Genomic DNA, 17041 nt, shown 5'->3' on the forward strand with positions numbered 1-17041 from the left:
CCCCATGATCTTATTATTGTATTATGGCCTGTATGATTCTGCCTCATGCCCCACTGATATTAGTAATGAGTTAGGGTCGTCGAGTCTATTGTTATTTCTATTGCCTATATGATTCTACCTCATGCCCCACTGGTCATAGCGATAGATGAGATCTAACATGTTCTTTAGATTTATCTTTATTAAATGGTTAAATGGTGTTGAATTGTTTCTTTATATAAAAAAGGGTTTGGTTGCTTGTAATCATTGGCTCAGCATAAACCAATCATTGTTGACATCTTATTGCCATTGATTAATATCTGCTCAAATAACGACATTTATCTTGAATCATAACCGATTCTTCTTATACAACCCAATGAGCCAATTTATTCTCATGAATATGCTGGAATCGACTATTTAGTCAATCTCCTTCCATATCGGCTCTCAAAGCCGCACATTCGGGACTGTCTGGCAACACTGGCAAGTTCCGCCCTTAATTACTGATAAGCTTTCTCTCCTTGTCAATTACAGGGTCAAATTGACTGGTACATCTCGGGAGGAGTGCGTAGATCGACCATCCCTATGCTGAAGCTAGGTGGATCTATAGCTTCCATCGAGCAGACCCTTTCGGCTTGCTGCGTGTGTCCTCGGCACGGGACGAAAATTCTATGTCAACAGATCCCTTGCAATATTGGTTAGTTGGAGTATTTGAACTCGATTGCTTGCACTTGCTTGATCATTGGGTTGAGATGATGCACTAGCCACTTGATCTTGTTCATTATCATGAGAGCCACTTGTACTAGCTTGATTTGTATCATCTTGCACATTTGAGTTGGAGAGCACTTGCACTTGATCATCCTCATCATCATTCACTTGCCTAGGCCTCAATTCATCAACATCCATGTTCTTTATGGCATTTGAAAGTTGAATGCCTCTAACATCTTCCAAGTTCTCATTCTCTTCTTGTGAACCCTTGGTTTTATCAAATTCAACATCATGAACTTCCTCAAGAGTACCACTATCCAAATTCCAAACTCTATATGCTTTGTTAGTGGTTGAGTATCCAAGTAGGAATCCTTCATCACATTTCTTGTCAAACTTGCCCAATCTAGTTCCTTTTTTCAAAATATAGCATTTGCAACCAAAGACTCAAAAATATACAATGTTGGGCTATCTACCATTCAAGAGCTCATATGGTGTCTTCTCTTTCAATGGGTGATAATAGAGGCGGTTGCTACAATAGCAAGCCATGTTGATAGCTTCGGCCCAAAAGGACTGACTCACATTGTACTCACTAAGCATAGACCTTGCCATATCAATGAGTGTTGTATTCTTACTCTCAACAAGGCCATTTGATTGTGGAGTGTACTTGACCGAGAATTGATGTCTAATTCCAAATTCATCACACAACTCATCAATTCTAGTGTTCTTGAACTCACTACCATTGTCACTTCTAACTCTCTTAATGGTTGTTTCAAACTCATTGTGAATGCCCTTGACAAATGATTTGAATGCTGCAAATACATCACTTTTGTCCACTAGAACGAATACCCATGTGTATCTAGTATAATCATCCACTATTACAAAGCCATATTTGTTACCACCAACGCTAGTGTATTGAGTTGGCCCAAACAAATCCATGTGCAATAACTCAAATGCTTTACTAGTGCTCATCATGCTTTTCTTAGGATGGGTGTTCCAACTTGTTTGTCGGCTTGACAAGAGCTACAAAGCTTGTCCTTTTCAAACACAACACCTTTCAAGCCTCTAACCAAGTCATGCTTAACCAATCTATTCAATTGTTTCATTCCAACATGACCAAGCCTTCGATGCCATAACCAACCCATGCTAGACTTAGTGAACAAACATGTAGATAATTTAGCTTCACTAGCATTGAAATCAACCAAGTATAGATTTTCATATCTAAAGCCTTTGAAGATCAAGTTAGAGCCATCTACACTTATGATTTCTACATCATCTACCCCAAATATGCATTTAAATCCAAGATCACACAATTGAGCCATGGATAGCAAATTGAAGTTCAAGCTCTCTGCTAGCAACACATTGGATATGCCCATATCATTGGATATTGCAATCTTACCAAGCCCTTTAACCTTGCCTTGCCATTGTCACTAAATATGATACTATCATAACCATCATTGCCATTGGTGTTGATTGAATTGAATATTCTTGCATCACCGGTCATGTGTTGAGTGCACCCACTATCAAGAACCCAATGCCTTCCTTTGGCTTTATAATTGACCTACAAAAGAAGATCAATTCTTTTTAGGTACCCAAACTTGCTTGGGTCCTTGAAGGTTAGTGACCAAGCTCTTTGGCACCCAAATGGCTTTCTTCTTTGAGCCCATCCGTGGTTTACCGATGAACTTAGCCTTTACACCATTAGCACCCTTGGTAAGCATATAGAAAGAATCAAGCTTAATTGAGGATACATTAGCAATTTTGCTCTTGTTATTGCATTCATGCTCTTTATGACTAACTTACTTGCAACTAGTGCAAAACCGACTATTGTTCTTCACAAAACTAGTCTTGTGAGGAGCAAAGGCCGCCTTGCCTTTCTTGGGGGTATAGCCCAATCCCTCTTTGTAGAGAGAAGCTCTTTGGCTACTGAAGCACATAAGCAAGCGGTCCTCACCACCATAGGTCTTAGCTAAGGTGTGAGTGAGCTTATTGACCTCCTTATTGAGGTTCTCATTCTCAACCATTAGTGAGGCATCACAAGTGAAACCATTACTACTAGATGAGGTGGAAGTAGAAATGCTACAAGAAGGGTTAGTGGGAGCAACAATGGTAGGCATAGATAATGATTCATTAATTAAATCATAAGTTAAGCCTACATCACAAGTCTCAACATGCTTCTTCTTTTTTTACTCATTAAGCAAAGAGGAATGAGCCTTTTCAAGCTTCTCATGGGCTTCCTCTAGCCTCTCATGAGTTCTTTAGCATCTTCTAGCATGTCAAATAGTTCATCCTTAGTTGGTTTATCATCATCACTATCACTTTCATTATCATTTTCATTATCATGTTCCTCATCACTTCCATCATCGCAAATTTGTACCTTAGTGGCCTTAGCCATGAAGCATGATGGAGTTTCAAAGAGAGAAGGCTTCTCATTGATAGCAATGCTTGCAAGTGCCTTCTTCTTGGTGGTCTTGTCATCATTAGTATCATCATCATCGCTTGAGGAAGCATCACTATCCCAAGTGACCACATAAGAACCACCCTTCTTCTTCTTCTTCTTGAAGGTCATCTTGTCCTTCTTCTCTTTCTTTTCCTTCTTGTCCTTCTTCTTGTTCTTCTTGTCATTATCTTTGTCACTATTGTATGGACAGTGAGCAACAAGATGATCTTTGCTTCCACAATTGAAGCACCTTCTTGACTCTTCCTTGTTCTTGGATGAAGATTTCTTTCTTCTAGCACAGTATCCTTTCTTCACCATGAACTTGCCAAATCTCTTGACAAAGAGAGCCATCTTCTCATCATCATCATCATCATCATCCCATGAACTATCATCTTTACTTGATGTGTCTTGCTTTGCCTTGCCCTTGGATGATGTGGCCTTGAATGCCACACTCTTCTTCTTGTCATCCTTCTTTTCATCTTTTTTCTCCTTCTTTTTTTCCTTCTCATCATCATCTCTATAAGCATCATTAGTCATAATATCTCTTAAGATTTGGTTTGGTGTCATTGTGTCCAAACCGGTCCTCACTAGCAATGTGACCAACATGCCAAATCTTGCGGGTAAGCATTTCAAGAACTTATGAGAGAAGTCCTTGTCATCCACCTTCTCACCAAGTGCTTTGAGATCATTGACAAGCACTTCCAACCAATGGAACATGTCCAGCACACTCTCATCTTCCTTTATCTTGAAGCTAGCAAATATTTCTTTGAGAATGTATGCCTTTGCACCCTTCATTGCCTTGGTGCCCTCGAATGATTCTTCCAACTTCTTCCAAGCCTCATGAGCCATCTCAATATTCTTGATTTGCTCAAATGTTCTCTCATTGATTGCATCATGAATGGCACTTAGAGTAATGTCATTATTTTGGAGAAGCACTTCTTTCGCCGCGGTGGGATTTTACGGATCATCAATCTCAATTTTGGTTTCTACCACCTTCCACGCCTTTCTATTGATTGACTTAATGTGTGTGGTCAACTTTGACTTCCAATATGGATAATTTGTGCTATCAAATTGGGATGGCTTCTTAGTGCTGTTGATTTAAGCAATTTTTACACCGAAGGTTGTTAAGCCTCAAATCACGGTGACCTCAGCTCTAATACCACTTGAAAGATCCTAATGGCTAGAGAAGGGATGAATAGCCTATTAAAAATTTCTACAACAACACTTAACAAACCGGTTAGACAATTATGAGGCGAAGCAAATGTTGCGCTAGCCTACTAAAATTACAAGCCACCTACCATAATTCTAGTTTATATAGTTTCTATCCACACAATAGCCATGTCACTACACTAAGTTAGTGTGCTCTCAAAGGCTAACTAAAGAGCCATACTAACCAAACTAACAAGCTCTCACAACTAGCTACACTAAAGAGCTTGACAATTAGTTTGTGGTAATGTAGAGAGAGTGAGCAAGATGGTTATACCGCCGAGTCGATGAGTGAACCAATCAATCACAAGAATGAATACTAATGAAGACCAATCACCTCGAAATCAAATGATGACACAATGATTTTTACCGAGGTTCACTTGCTTGCCGGCAAGCTAGTCCTCGTTGTGGCGATTCACTCACTTGGAGGTTTACGCGCTAATTGGCATCACATGCCAAACCCTCAATAGGGTTATGCACAACCAACACAAGATGAGGATCACATAAGCCACGAGCAATTTACTATAGTACCTTTTGGCTCTCCATCAGGGAAAGGTCAAGAACCCCTCACAATCACCATAATCGGAGCTGGAGACAATCACCAACCTCTGCTCGACGATCCTCGCTGCTCCAAGCCATCTAGGTGGCGGCAACCACTAAGAGTAACAAGTGAATCCCGTAGTGAAACACGAACACCAAGTGTCTCTAGATGTAAACACTCAAGCAATGCACTTAGATTCACTCCCAATCTCACAAAGATGTTGAATCAATGATGGAGATGAGTGGGAGGGCTTTGGCTAAGCTCACAAGGTTGCCATGTCAATGCAAATGACCAAGAGAGTGAGATTGAGCTAGCCAAATGGTATTTATAGACACCCCCAATCAATAGAGCCATTGGCTCAATTATTGGGCTGATTGCGCATCGACCGGACGCGTAGGTTGTGTGCACCGGATGCACTGGTCGTGTATACCAGACGCGTCCGGTATGGCGACTGGACACGTCCGGTTGCAACCTGACCACCACGTGTCCAATTTAAAATGAAGTAGCTGTTGCTGCCATGAGTCCCATGCAACTAGATGCTCTGTTATAAATGACCAAACGCTAAGTTACAAATGACCAGACGCTGAGCCGCAGCGTTCGGTAGAGTCCATAGAGTTCCTAGGGCCGACCGGACGCGCTATTAGAAAATGACCGGACGCTGAGCTTCAGCGTCCGGTCAAGTCTAGTAAGCTCATAGGCCAGACCAAACGCGTCCGGTCACTTCGGACCGGACGCTCCCAGCGTCCGATCAACTGTTACACTAAACATCGACTTCACTGATTCACACCAGACGTGTCCAGTGTGGCGACCGGACGTGTCTGGTCGCTTCTCTGCAATTTAGTACCGAGCACATACCAGACGTGTCTGGTCACCATACCGGACGTGTCCGGTCACTCTGTGACCAGCGTGACTAACTCATCTTCAACTCTATCTACTTCACCCTTACTCAAATATGCCAACCACCAAGTGTATCACCTTGTGCACATTTGTTAGCATATTTTTACAAACATTTTCAAGGGTGTTAGCACTCCACTAGATCCTAAATGCATATGCAATGAGTTAGAGCATCTAGTGATACTTTGATAACCGTATTTCGATACGAGTTTCACCCCTCTTAATAGTACGGCTATCGAACCTAAATGTGATCACACTCACTAAGTTCTTGATCACCGAAACAAAATGGCTCTGACCATTTATACCTTTGCCTTGAGCCTTTTGTTTTTCTTTCTTCTTTTCCAAGTCCAAGCACTTGATCATCACCATGGCAACACCATCGTCATGTCATGATCTTCATTTACTTCACCACTTGGAGTAGTGCTACCTATCTCATAATCACTTTGATAACTAGGTTAGCACTTAGGGTTTCATCAATTCACCAAAACTAAACTAGAGCTTTTAGCTGCGCACGTGGCCGCTCCACGCGGGCTGCGTTGGACTACTGGGCCAAAGTGGTTGCCGCCAGCCCGTTTCGAATTCTAAAACATTTTCTAATTTAGTTTCTAAGGCAAATTGTAAATTCAATATAAATTTGTATAATGGACCAAAAATTGTGAAACTAATCTTGTTAGGTTGCTAAAATCATGCTCCATCCGCTAGTATATCTTATCCACAAAGTTTCATAATATTTGTAGGAGTTCTTAAATTAAACTAAGATGCTTAATATCATTAAGATGCAAATATGTGGGAATTTTTGTGATAGAATGATGGTAGTGTTAGCTTTGAAAATTTTATAGTAGCTCCATAGTATTGTTATGTGCCATCTATAATTTTTGTAGCTTTAGAATAATTAGTTTGCTGAGGTAACTAATGAGCCCTAGTTTATATATATAGTAAATAAAAGGAAATAAAGAAACACCTAGGGATTTTATAACTAAAACATTGTGGGAAATTAGCGCCTAGTTCGACAACTTGGATATGTGGTCTAGTATGTTAATCGTTAGAGCTAGCTCGTTAGCTTGAGAGGCGTAATCGTATTTTAAGAGTTGCGATCATCATTGATTATTTATGTCTCTACGTTGCATCCACGAATATCATAATAGGGACAACGATGGATCATGGAGTCGATCGAAGCAGAAGAGAAGATGGTGCCTTGAAGATCGTGTCATCATGATGGAACGTTAACTTTGGTTATATCTTACCTAGGCAAGCCCGGATGCATAACCCTTATTTTGAATAATCACTGGATATATGTGTGTGTGTGTGTGTGTGTGATGTGCATTTATGTTACAGGATTTATATTGAACCTACATGCATAGATAAACCTACCTATGAGTCCTACTAGCATAGGTCGAGTAGCTATTTTGCTTAGGCTATCGGTAGCGTGAGTAACATGCCGTTACTCACAATAGGTGAATTATTACTCTCATGATAAAATGGTGAAAGGAAATGGAGACCGGGTAGGGATATGGTACGGGTATTGGTGGGTGTAATAGGTTGTGTCCCGTGGCCAATACGGCATAGCTTGGTTACACTATTTTCCCTATCCGTGTTAGTTAAAGACCGTTCATTGCATTGGATTCTAGTCAGGTCACAGACTTACTATCCTAAGCACATACTTGCTTATGGGAGTGGGAACGCTTGTTGCTCTCTTGTCGTGGATTCCGGCTCTTTTCGGACCGACTAATTCGAGGCGGGGATGGTGGAGGTCTAAGCACCACACTAAGTCTAGAACTCAGGAGTGGGGGCTTAGAGTCTAAGTTTGGACAGGGACCTGGACCCCTTGACAAGAGAGTGGTGGGTTAGTCTTGCTTGTGCCTAGGGTACAAGCAGGGCATGTGTTTTGGGGTACCCAGCTGGGATACATTGGTTCACGAACCGCCATGTGATACGATACGACTTGGCTATGGTCTAGCACTATAGTAAGAACTGAAATATGCAAGATGATAAAATGGTTCTGATTGCTCAACCCTTGCTTGAAAGTAGCATAGGTGCTTACCTAGACTGGTTAGATAATGGACTAATGGTGACTGCTAATAAAATTGAATATAAGGATGCACGCTTAGTAATGCTTCCTATAGATGCATAACCCACAAGCCAGATAGCCTTGCATATCCTTGGAGTCTTTTCTTTCCTCTTGACGGGTAAGCGTTGCGGAGTACAATTGAGTACTTAGGGTTTGTTCTACCCTGTTGCAGGTGACAAGAACATGTAGAGCTGACACTTGTGTGTGGAAACCTCCTGGTGGGCTCAGCAAGGATTTCCTTAACGTTGCGGACATAGAGTTTATTTGAAACTTGCACCCAAAATGTTTTAAAATGGAAAAACTTATAACCTATTATGAGACATATAACGGATCATCATGTTAATATTTAACTTGTCATTAAATGATTTTGTTTCCGCTAAAACTCTGATAACATAGTTATATTCTGTTGTTATAAACAATAAATATTATACTCTAATGTTGCATGGAAAGTGATGTAACAAATGGCTAAAATGTTGTAAGCTTTATTCTCCTATTTATGATCCTGTTAAAAGATATGGATTTTCGGGTTCTTCCATGGGGTGTGCTCGACAGAAATGTTTAAATTAGCTCACTCTTGGGGTGTTTAGTGTCTAATGGAAGACAAGCACCTCCGGAAGTGAGTTATTTTAGGCGGTTCTATGACACTATGTTGATTGCTTTGGCCCAAAATGAATAACTCACATTGTACTCCCTCAACATTGATCTTGCCATGTCAATCAAGGTTCTATTCTTCCTCTCAAATAGGCCATCTGATTGAGGAGTGTACTTGGCCGAGGATTGATGCCTAATTCCAAACTCATCACAAAGTTCATCAATTCTTGTATTCTTGAACTCACTTCCATTGTCACTTCTCACTTTCTTGATGGTTGTTTCAAACTCATTGTGAATTCTCTTGATGAATGTTTTGAAGGTTGCAAAGGCATCACTCTTGTCAACAAGAGAGAACACCCATGTATATCTAGTGAAATCATCCACTATCACAAATTCATACTTGTTGCCACCAATACTTGTATATGTAGTTGGCCCAAACAAATCCATATGCAACAACTCAAATGCCTTAGATGTGGCCATCATGCTCTTCTTAAGATGTGTGTTGCCAACTTGCTTTCTGGCTTGACATGCACTACATAACTTATCCTTCTCAAATCTGACATCTTTTAAGCCTCTAACTGGATCATGCTTAATCAACTTGTTCAATTGTTTCATTCCAATATGACCAAGCCTTCTATGCCATAACCAACCCATGCTAGATTTAGTGAGCAAACATGTTGACAATTGAGCTTAACTAGCATTGAAATTAACCAAGTATAGATTCTCATATCTAAAACCTTTGAATATCAAGTTAGAACCATCTATACTTATGATCTCTATATCATCAACTCCAAATATGCACCTAAAACCAAGATCACAAAGTTGAGCAACCGACAATAGGTTGAAGTTCAAGCTCTCTACTAGTAGCACATTGGAAATTCTCAAATCATTGGATATTGTAATCTTACCAAGCCCTTTGACTTTGCCTTTGTCATTATCACCAAATGTTATACTATCAATCCCATTATCATCATTTGAGTTGACTAAATTGAACATTCTTGAATCACCGATCATGTGTTGTGTGGACCCACTATCAAGCACCCAATGCCTTCCTCCGGCTTTATAGTTTACCTACAAAAGAAAATCAATTCTTTTTAGGTACCCAAACTTGCTTGGGTCCTTGAAGGTTAGTTACTAAGGTCTTTGGTGCCCAAATGGCTTTCTTCTTTGAGCCTACAATAGGTGTACCAATGAACTTAGCCTTCACACCATTCACACCCTTGGTAGGCATGTAACAAGAATCAAAACAAATTGAGGATACATTAGCATTGTTCTTGTTCTTGTTCTTGTTCTTTATGCAAGATTGCACTAAGTGCCCTACTTGCTTGCATCTATTGCAAAACCGACAATTGCTCTTCACAAAGCTAGCTTTCGGAGTAGCAAAGGCCGCTTTGCCTTTCTTGGGGGTATAGCCCAATCCCTCTTTGTTAAGAGAGAACCTTTGGCTACCCAAGCACTTTAGCAAGCGGGCCTCACCGCCATAGGCCTTGCCTAGGGTGTGAGTGAGCTCATCCACCTCTCTCTTGAGAGTCTCATTCTCAACCATTAGTGAGGCATCAAAAGTGAAACCATCACTAGTAGTAGAGGTAGGAGTGGTAGCGGTGGTGGATGATGAGCTACAAGAAGGGTTAGTGGGAGCAACAACAATAGGTTCATAAAATGATTCTTCAATAATGTCACATGTTATGCCCACATCACATGATACTATGACCCTTTCCTTATCTTGTTCAAGAAGCAAGGAGTGAGTCTTTTCAAGCTTGGTGTGAGCTTTTCCAAGCTTCTCATGGGCTTCCACTAGCCTCTCATGAGTAGCATTGAGCTCATCAAAGGATTGCTCAAGAGCACTAAGCTTCTTTTGCAATTCTTTGCACTTCTTGCTTTTCTTGTTAATTATTGAGTCGGCTTGTTCTAGCATGTTCATTAGTTGTTTATTTGAGAATTCATCATTATCACTATCATTTTCACTTTCACTATCATCATTTTCACTCTCATCATATTTTACCTTGGAGCCCTTGGCCATGAAGCATGATGGGGTGTCAAATAGTGAAGGCTTGTTGTTGATAGCAATGCTTCCAAGAGCCTTCTTCTTGGATGCCTTGTCATCATCACTTGAATCATCATCGGTGGAGACATCACTATCCCATGTGACAACATAGGATCCACCCTTCTTGTTCTTTTTGAAGGTCATCTTCTTCTCTTTCTTCTCCTTCTTCTCTTTCTTGCACTTCTTCTTCTCATTATCCTCATTGTCACTATTGTAGGGATAATCCGCTACAACATGATCGAGGCTCTTGCATTTGTAGCACAACCTCACATACTCCTTGTTCTTGAAGTGATCTCTTCTCTTCCTTGCACCACAACCTTTCTTCTTCTTTATCTTGCCAAACTTGCGCACAAAGAGAGCTAGTACTTTATCATCACTATCATCATGAGAGCATTCTTTATCACTTGATTCTTCCTTGTTAGCCTTGCCCTTGTTCTTGTTCTTAGATGATGAAGTGCCGGCCTTGAATGGCACACTCTTCTTCTTCTTGTCTTCCTCCTTCACAAGCTCTTCACCATCACTATTGTATTGGTCCTTGGTCATCACATCACCAAGCACCTCAATTGGAGTGACATCCTTCAATCCATCTCTAAAGATTATAGTTCTCAGTGTCTTGAATCTGTTTGGCAAACACATCAAGAACTTGTGAGAGAAGTCTTCATCCTTCACCATCTCACCCAAACTCTTGAGATCATTGATGATGACTTGTACCCTATAGAACATCTCTAGAATGGACTCATCATCCTTCATCTTGAAGTTTGATAGCTTGTCTTTGAGCATATAGAGCTTGGCACTTTTTACCGTTGAAGTGCCCTCATATGTTTCTTCTATTCTCACCCAAACTTCACTTGCCTTCTCAAGATCTTTGATTTGCTCAAACACTTTTGAATCAATGCCATTGTATATTGTGTTGAGTGCCATAGTGTTGCATTGCTTGTTGATCTTGGCATTGTCGGTGAGATTGGTAGGGTCAATGATCACAAACTCATTCTCTACCACATCCCACACCTTGTCATTGATTGAACCAAGGTACATCTTCATCTTTCTCTTCCAATAATCAAAAGATATGCCATCAAAGAACGGTGGTTTACTCCCAACATGGTTGAACACTATTTGAGCCATATTTTGCACCGAAGGTTGTTAAGCCTTGAATCAAACGGTGACAACGGCTTTGATACCACTTGAAAGGTCATAAATGGCTAGAGAGGGTGAATAGCCTATAAAAAATTTTTACAAACACACTAGAGCAAGTGGTTAGTAACCTAAATGGCGAAATGCAATTTTGCTCTAGCTCTACAAAGGATGCAAGCCACCTATCCAACAATTCTAGTTGCTATGATCACTAGGCACAAACAATGGCTATGTCACTACTCACTAAGAGCTCTCAACAAGTCTACACTAAAGAGCTCCACTAGGTGATACTAAACCAGCAAGCAAGACAAGCTCTCAAAACTAATTACACTAAAGAGCTTGACAACTAGTTTGCAAGGAATGTAAAAGAGTGAGTATGGTGATTATACCGCCGCGTCGAGGAATGAACCAATCACAAGATGAAGACAATCCAATCACCGGGAGAAATCCAATCACACAAGAGACACAAGATTTTTCTCCCGAGGTTCATGTGCTTGCCGGCATGCTAGTCCACATTATGTCGACCAATACTTGGTGGCTCGACGGCTAAGATGTGTTGCACGAACCTCGTCCACATAATTGGACACCGCAAGAACCTACTCACAAGTGAGGTAGCTCAATGACACGAGCAATTTACTAGAGTTGCCTTCGGCGCTCTGTCGGGGAAGGCACAAGACCCCTCACAAGCAACCGATCGAGGCCAGAGACAATCACCAACTCCACTCAACGGTCCTCCAATCACTGGGTCGTCTAGGTGTCGGCAAACACCAAGAGTAACAAGCTCACAACCAGCCCAAATCACCCAACTAGTGCCACAAGATGATGCAACTCAATGCAATGCACTAGAGGCTCTCCAATCTCACTCAAGATGATGAAATCAAGTGAACAACTGAGTGGAGTGTGTTGCTCAGCTTCCAAAGGGTGTGCACAAGTGTATGAGGTGCCAAGAGAGTGGCCAAGGCCGGCCACACCCTCTATTTATGGCCACATAAGCAAATAGAGCTGTTATACCCCTTGGAGCTGTTTGCGCGGGGCACCGGACACGGCGGTGGCACACCGCCCCTGGGGTGGCGGTGCCCCAACGGTCACTTCCCAACGGCTAGAAAACTAGTTGTTGGTCACCGGACATGGCATGGCGGTGGCAACGTCATAAGGGTGGCGGTGGCACCGCCATAGGGGTGGCGGTGACCATCCTAGCCAAGTCCCCGAAATCGGTCCTCTCTGAAAAAATGGGGCAGTGCACCACCATCACCATGGCGGTGACCATGGTGGTGGCCTCCCTCGCTGCGCCCGTCTCTGGAGGAAAATGGCGGTGGCACTGGACACCCAGTGGCGGTGACCAGGCGATGTACACCGACGCGTCCGGTGACCACCCCAAATTGTCCGCTCTCAGCCCTTCTCTGCCGAGCCCAGGTGGGCACCGCCCTAGGGGTGGCGGTGCCACTGGACAGGGGGTGGCAGTGCCACCTAGGCACCTCCACTAGCTCGCCAAGTTGCAAACTCTTTCGCGTTTCGATCCACGTCAACTCGAGCTACTCCCCGCAAACGATGCTAGCTCTCAAAATATTTTCTCAAAACATGTTAGAGCCAAGTTAGCATTTCTCAAAAATATTTTCAATAAATATTTTCGCTTGCTCTCCGATGTGCACTAGGCCTAAATGCAATGCATGAAGTCCAACACCTAGTGACACTAGATGACCGAATTGTCTAGTTAAGAACCCCTCTTAATAGTACGGCCATCTATCCTAAATGTGATCACACTCTCTATAGTGTCTTGATCACTAAAACAAAATTCCTAATTATACATTTGCCTTGATCTCTATAGGGTTTTGTTTTTCTCTTTCTTCTTTTTCAAGTTGAGCACTTGATCATCATCGCATGTGGCCATACCATCATTTCATGTGATCAACATCACCATTTGAGTGCCACCATGCTTCACAACTTGGATTGCACCAACCTAGCTCATATCACAACTCATGACAAAGGTTAGTGCATAGGTTTCATAAATTATCCAAAATCAAACTAGGGCTTTCAGCAGGGCAGTGGGCGTGCGGCAGTAGGTTACGATTTACGAAAAGAGGAGCGTGGCGGCGGTGGGTGCGTGCGTATTAGGGGCGGCGGAGGGAGAAGGGATTCGGTTGCTGGGACAGACTAAAACAACCGAACGTCGGTTAGCAATTGTCTTTAAAAAACATGCAGATGCATATGGAAACATTATCACTCAATTTATATGATTGATCGATCGAAGGAAGTAGCTTATAGAGCCTAATAAACCCCTCACCATAATCTATAGCATGTTCGCTTGCTCGTAAACGATCGTAAATTTCCAGCCAGGAACAGTGTTTTTCTCTCACACCAAACCAGCCAGTAGTAAATAATCCACGATCGTTTACGGCCTCCCGAACATGCTGCTAAATATAAGTTTATTCTATACAAAAGCATTCATCCAAACACTTCTTACTATTAAATTTCCCTTCAGCGAGAACACCTTTTGTTATTGGCTCCAAGCAGCCCAGATCGTTCTTCTGTTTTTTCAACAAAACTTGGCCGGTGTCTTGTCGAAGTACATAGCATAGATGGCGTGAGAGACAAAACGGTCATGCATCCGTCCTGTTCGAGTTGACGGAGACGATGCCAAGGCTCACATACCTCCCACATGCATGCTAGCTACTTAGGTCCCGGTGGCGTACACGGTACACGTACAAAGACAACACGGTTCCTCCACCACACACAGTTTCGATGGCGAGCATATCCTTGGAGCGATTCATAGGAGAAACAACGGGCCGGGCCTGGCTACTAGCTGCAGCTTTTTCTTCCATGGCCATGCAACTACGCAAGGGCCCTGGCCCTCACGTAAAAAGTGACGCCGGCGCTTTCTAACAATTCGGCGATGAGCACATACGCATAAGATTTGCAGTACGGCGTGATTTTTCGCGGTGCGCGTCCGTAGAAAAGGTGAGGCGATGACGGCGATCGCGCCGTACGTGCGCCCTTCCACTCCACCACCAACAGCTTTACCGTCTCTTTTGGGTTCTTCAAATCTCTGGGACGTTCTGCTCATGTAAATAAAACAATTGTTCGAGCAGTACCGGTACATATGAATGTTTGGTTGGAGCATCTATCGTCAAGCAACGGAAGCAGAAGCTAAGTTATTGCAAATGTTTCGTGTTATTCTTTTTGAAAAACTGAAGAGGTTTTGAAGAGGATCCGTCTACACCACAATTGAGCAATCGAAGGGTAACTATCACTTCATTTTTAACATTTATATATAAAATAAAAGGCCTAAATTAAATCTATCTATCTCTATCTTATTTTAATCTTCTTCCTCCACCCGTGTCTGCACCGGACGCAGGCCCCCGACCCCAAACGCCTCCTCGGCAGGTTCGGACAGATCTTCCGCCACCGGATCCGCTGCCAATCACCACGACTTGGCTCTAAATCCATAAGATGTGCCTCCGCCTCGTCATCTTCTTCATCTCCGACCAAGATCCCCTGTTGCCACCACCTCCTGCCTAGCTCCAGCGGCTCCACGCTAACCCATTGGAGATCACCGAGCTACCTCTGTCACGTCCTGCCCTTGCCCTGCCCAACCGCGTTCCCCCCAATGGCCTGCCGGCGATGCCACAGCCACCTCGTTCCACGCCGCACCTGCCACCACTACCGAGCCGACCGTCCCCCCAACAATCCCTCTAAGCCCACTGAATTCAAGTAAGCCCCCGAACCCCCAACCCTAACCATAACCTTGCTGGAGTTAGAGAAAAAAACTACATGATATTTTTGGATTGTGGGTAGAAAATTTTGAGTGAGTAGGACTTGAATCAGTCGAGTGATTTTAGCTTTACTATTTGAAGAACCCATCATAGATAGGGAAAAGACGATGCTCTTTGATTTAGGGCCTGTTTATCTCGACTTTTTGCTGGCCTCGACTCACTCCGGCGCAAAATAGAAGGAGTGGTTTAACTCGGTACGATCTTCAAGAACATATTTTGATCTATATTTTGTATTATAATATATAATTTATAGGAACAAAAGTTTCATCGTTGGAAAGTATTTCTAGATACAAATAACTAGTTTTGTAGTATAAACTTTTCATGTGATTAGGCTAATTGTTTGTCAAATATAACCAAGTTTGAATTTTGAGATATGTATAGACCTTATATTTCAGAACGGGGAAGTATAACTATTGAGATGGCTTTTGAAAAGCTAGAAAGTTGGCTTCTGATAAATGAGCTACTTACTCCATTCCGAATTAAATTATAAGGCGTTCTAGATTTTTTAGATATACATTATGTCTAAACACATAGTAAAAACAATCTATCTAGAAAAGCCTAAATGTCTTATAATTTAAAACGAAGAGAGTCTATAATCTAAAAAGCACGCTAAAAGGAGCTTTTTTGGTTGTTGATGTGCTGAGAAGCTAAAAAATCATTACAAAAGCCAATAGTAAAAAGCTAACAACTAGAAAGCAAAAGACGCAGTTCAATAAATAGACATCTAGTGCGCTTCAACAGTTAGATCATTTTTTGATACAAGCGCTAATTATTAGCTAGCTAAAAATTAGGACTAGCTCACCTAAACAGAAGGACTAATGGTTAGGAAATTTCGCTAATCGGCGGTGGAGGATGCCTGATGCGTGAGGTTGAGGTGGGAGCAATGACAACGTATGGTGCCGGGGAGAGATGGAAGAGGCTGCCGCGGGCACGGTGAGGAAAGTGAGCTCATTGCCTTATAAAGAAATAGGAGGTAAAAACCGAATTGTTGAATGTTCAGTGGATGGCTCAAAAATATCGGGTGGTAGTAGTAACCACCCCCCTCCCCCCCACCCCCATCACGATACATACACACTCCAAATTGAGTGTACTTGCTTGCACTAGAGCCAGTCAGCCTGGTCCGGAGCAGGACAGACACTACACGTCCTTTTTGTAAGAGGATCGGAGGCTAACGCGATCGTGCACTACACGACCACGTGGGAATCGGAGACGTGTACTGCCGGAGCAGCTCCTGAATCACTGACGCGATCGCGTCCTTGTGCAATCCGGAATCCTGGTTGGGGCACACCAGCCACTGGGCATGAAAACGGATAGGATATGGACGGATATCACCGATATTATATTTGTTTTCATATTTCTGTCCGGATTCGTATTCGAATACGGATAGTGTCAACTATGTCGGATAGGATACGATTGGATATTACATCATAAATATGCGATTTGAGTATTCGAATACGGATACTGTATCGGATGTTGGATATCCAGACTCAGATACGGATATATCTTAACCCCTCTAAACGGATTCGGTTTCGAATACGGTCGGAAAATATCCGTTTTCATCCCTACTAGCCACTCCACTTAGAGCAAGGATAGTAACCCAGCCGGCAGCCGGCTAAATATAATGCCAGGTGTGTTAACACCTTCACTAGTATAATGGCTTGGCTTTATCGGTGTGCCT

At 42.4% G+C, this 17041-nt stretch overlaps 1 protein-coding gene across 1 annotated transcript; it reads right to left on the minus strand.

The window, feature by feature from the left end:
* Positions 1-9992: 9992 nt before the first annotated feature.
* LOC136470295 (uncharacterized) lies at positions 9993-11134 on the minus strand. The gene is made up of 3 exons (XM_066468188.1): positions 10514-11134; positions 10130-10429; positions 9993-10034 (listed from the first exon to the last, which is right to left on the minus strand). The coding sequence occupies exons 1-3, from the start codon at positions 11132-11134 to the stop codon at positions 9993-9995; spliced, it is 963 nt and encodes a 320-aa protein (XP_066324285.1).
* Positions 11135-17041: the final 5907 nt, after the last annotated feature.

The sequence above is a fragment of the Miscanthus floridulus genome, chromosome 8 (assembly GCF_019320115.1).
Source record: "Miscanthus floridulus cultivar M001 chromosome 8, ASM1932011v1, whole genome shotgun sequence".
NCBI lineage: Eukaryota > Viridiplantae > Streptophyta > Magnoliopsida > Poales > Poaceae > Miscanthus > Miscanthus floridulus.

Coding starts and splice junctions, on each gene's coding strand:
- LOC136470295 (XM_066468188.1), bottom strand. CDS start 11,134: ATGGTGAAGGATGAAGACTTCTCTCACAAGTTCTTGATGTGTTTGCCA. Junction 10,430..10,513: donor ATTCAAGTGATGATGACAAG/GCATCCAAGAAG, acceptor TTCATGGCCAAG/GGCTCCAAGGTAAAATATGA. Junction 10,035..10,129: donor TTGAACAAGATAAGGAAAGG/GTCATAGTATCA, acceptor CCCTTCTTGTAG/CTCATCATCCACCACCGCTA.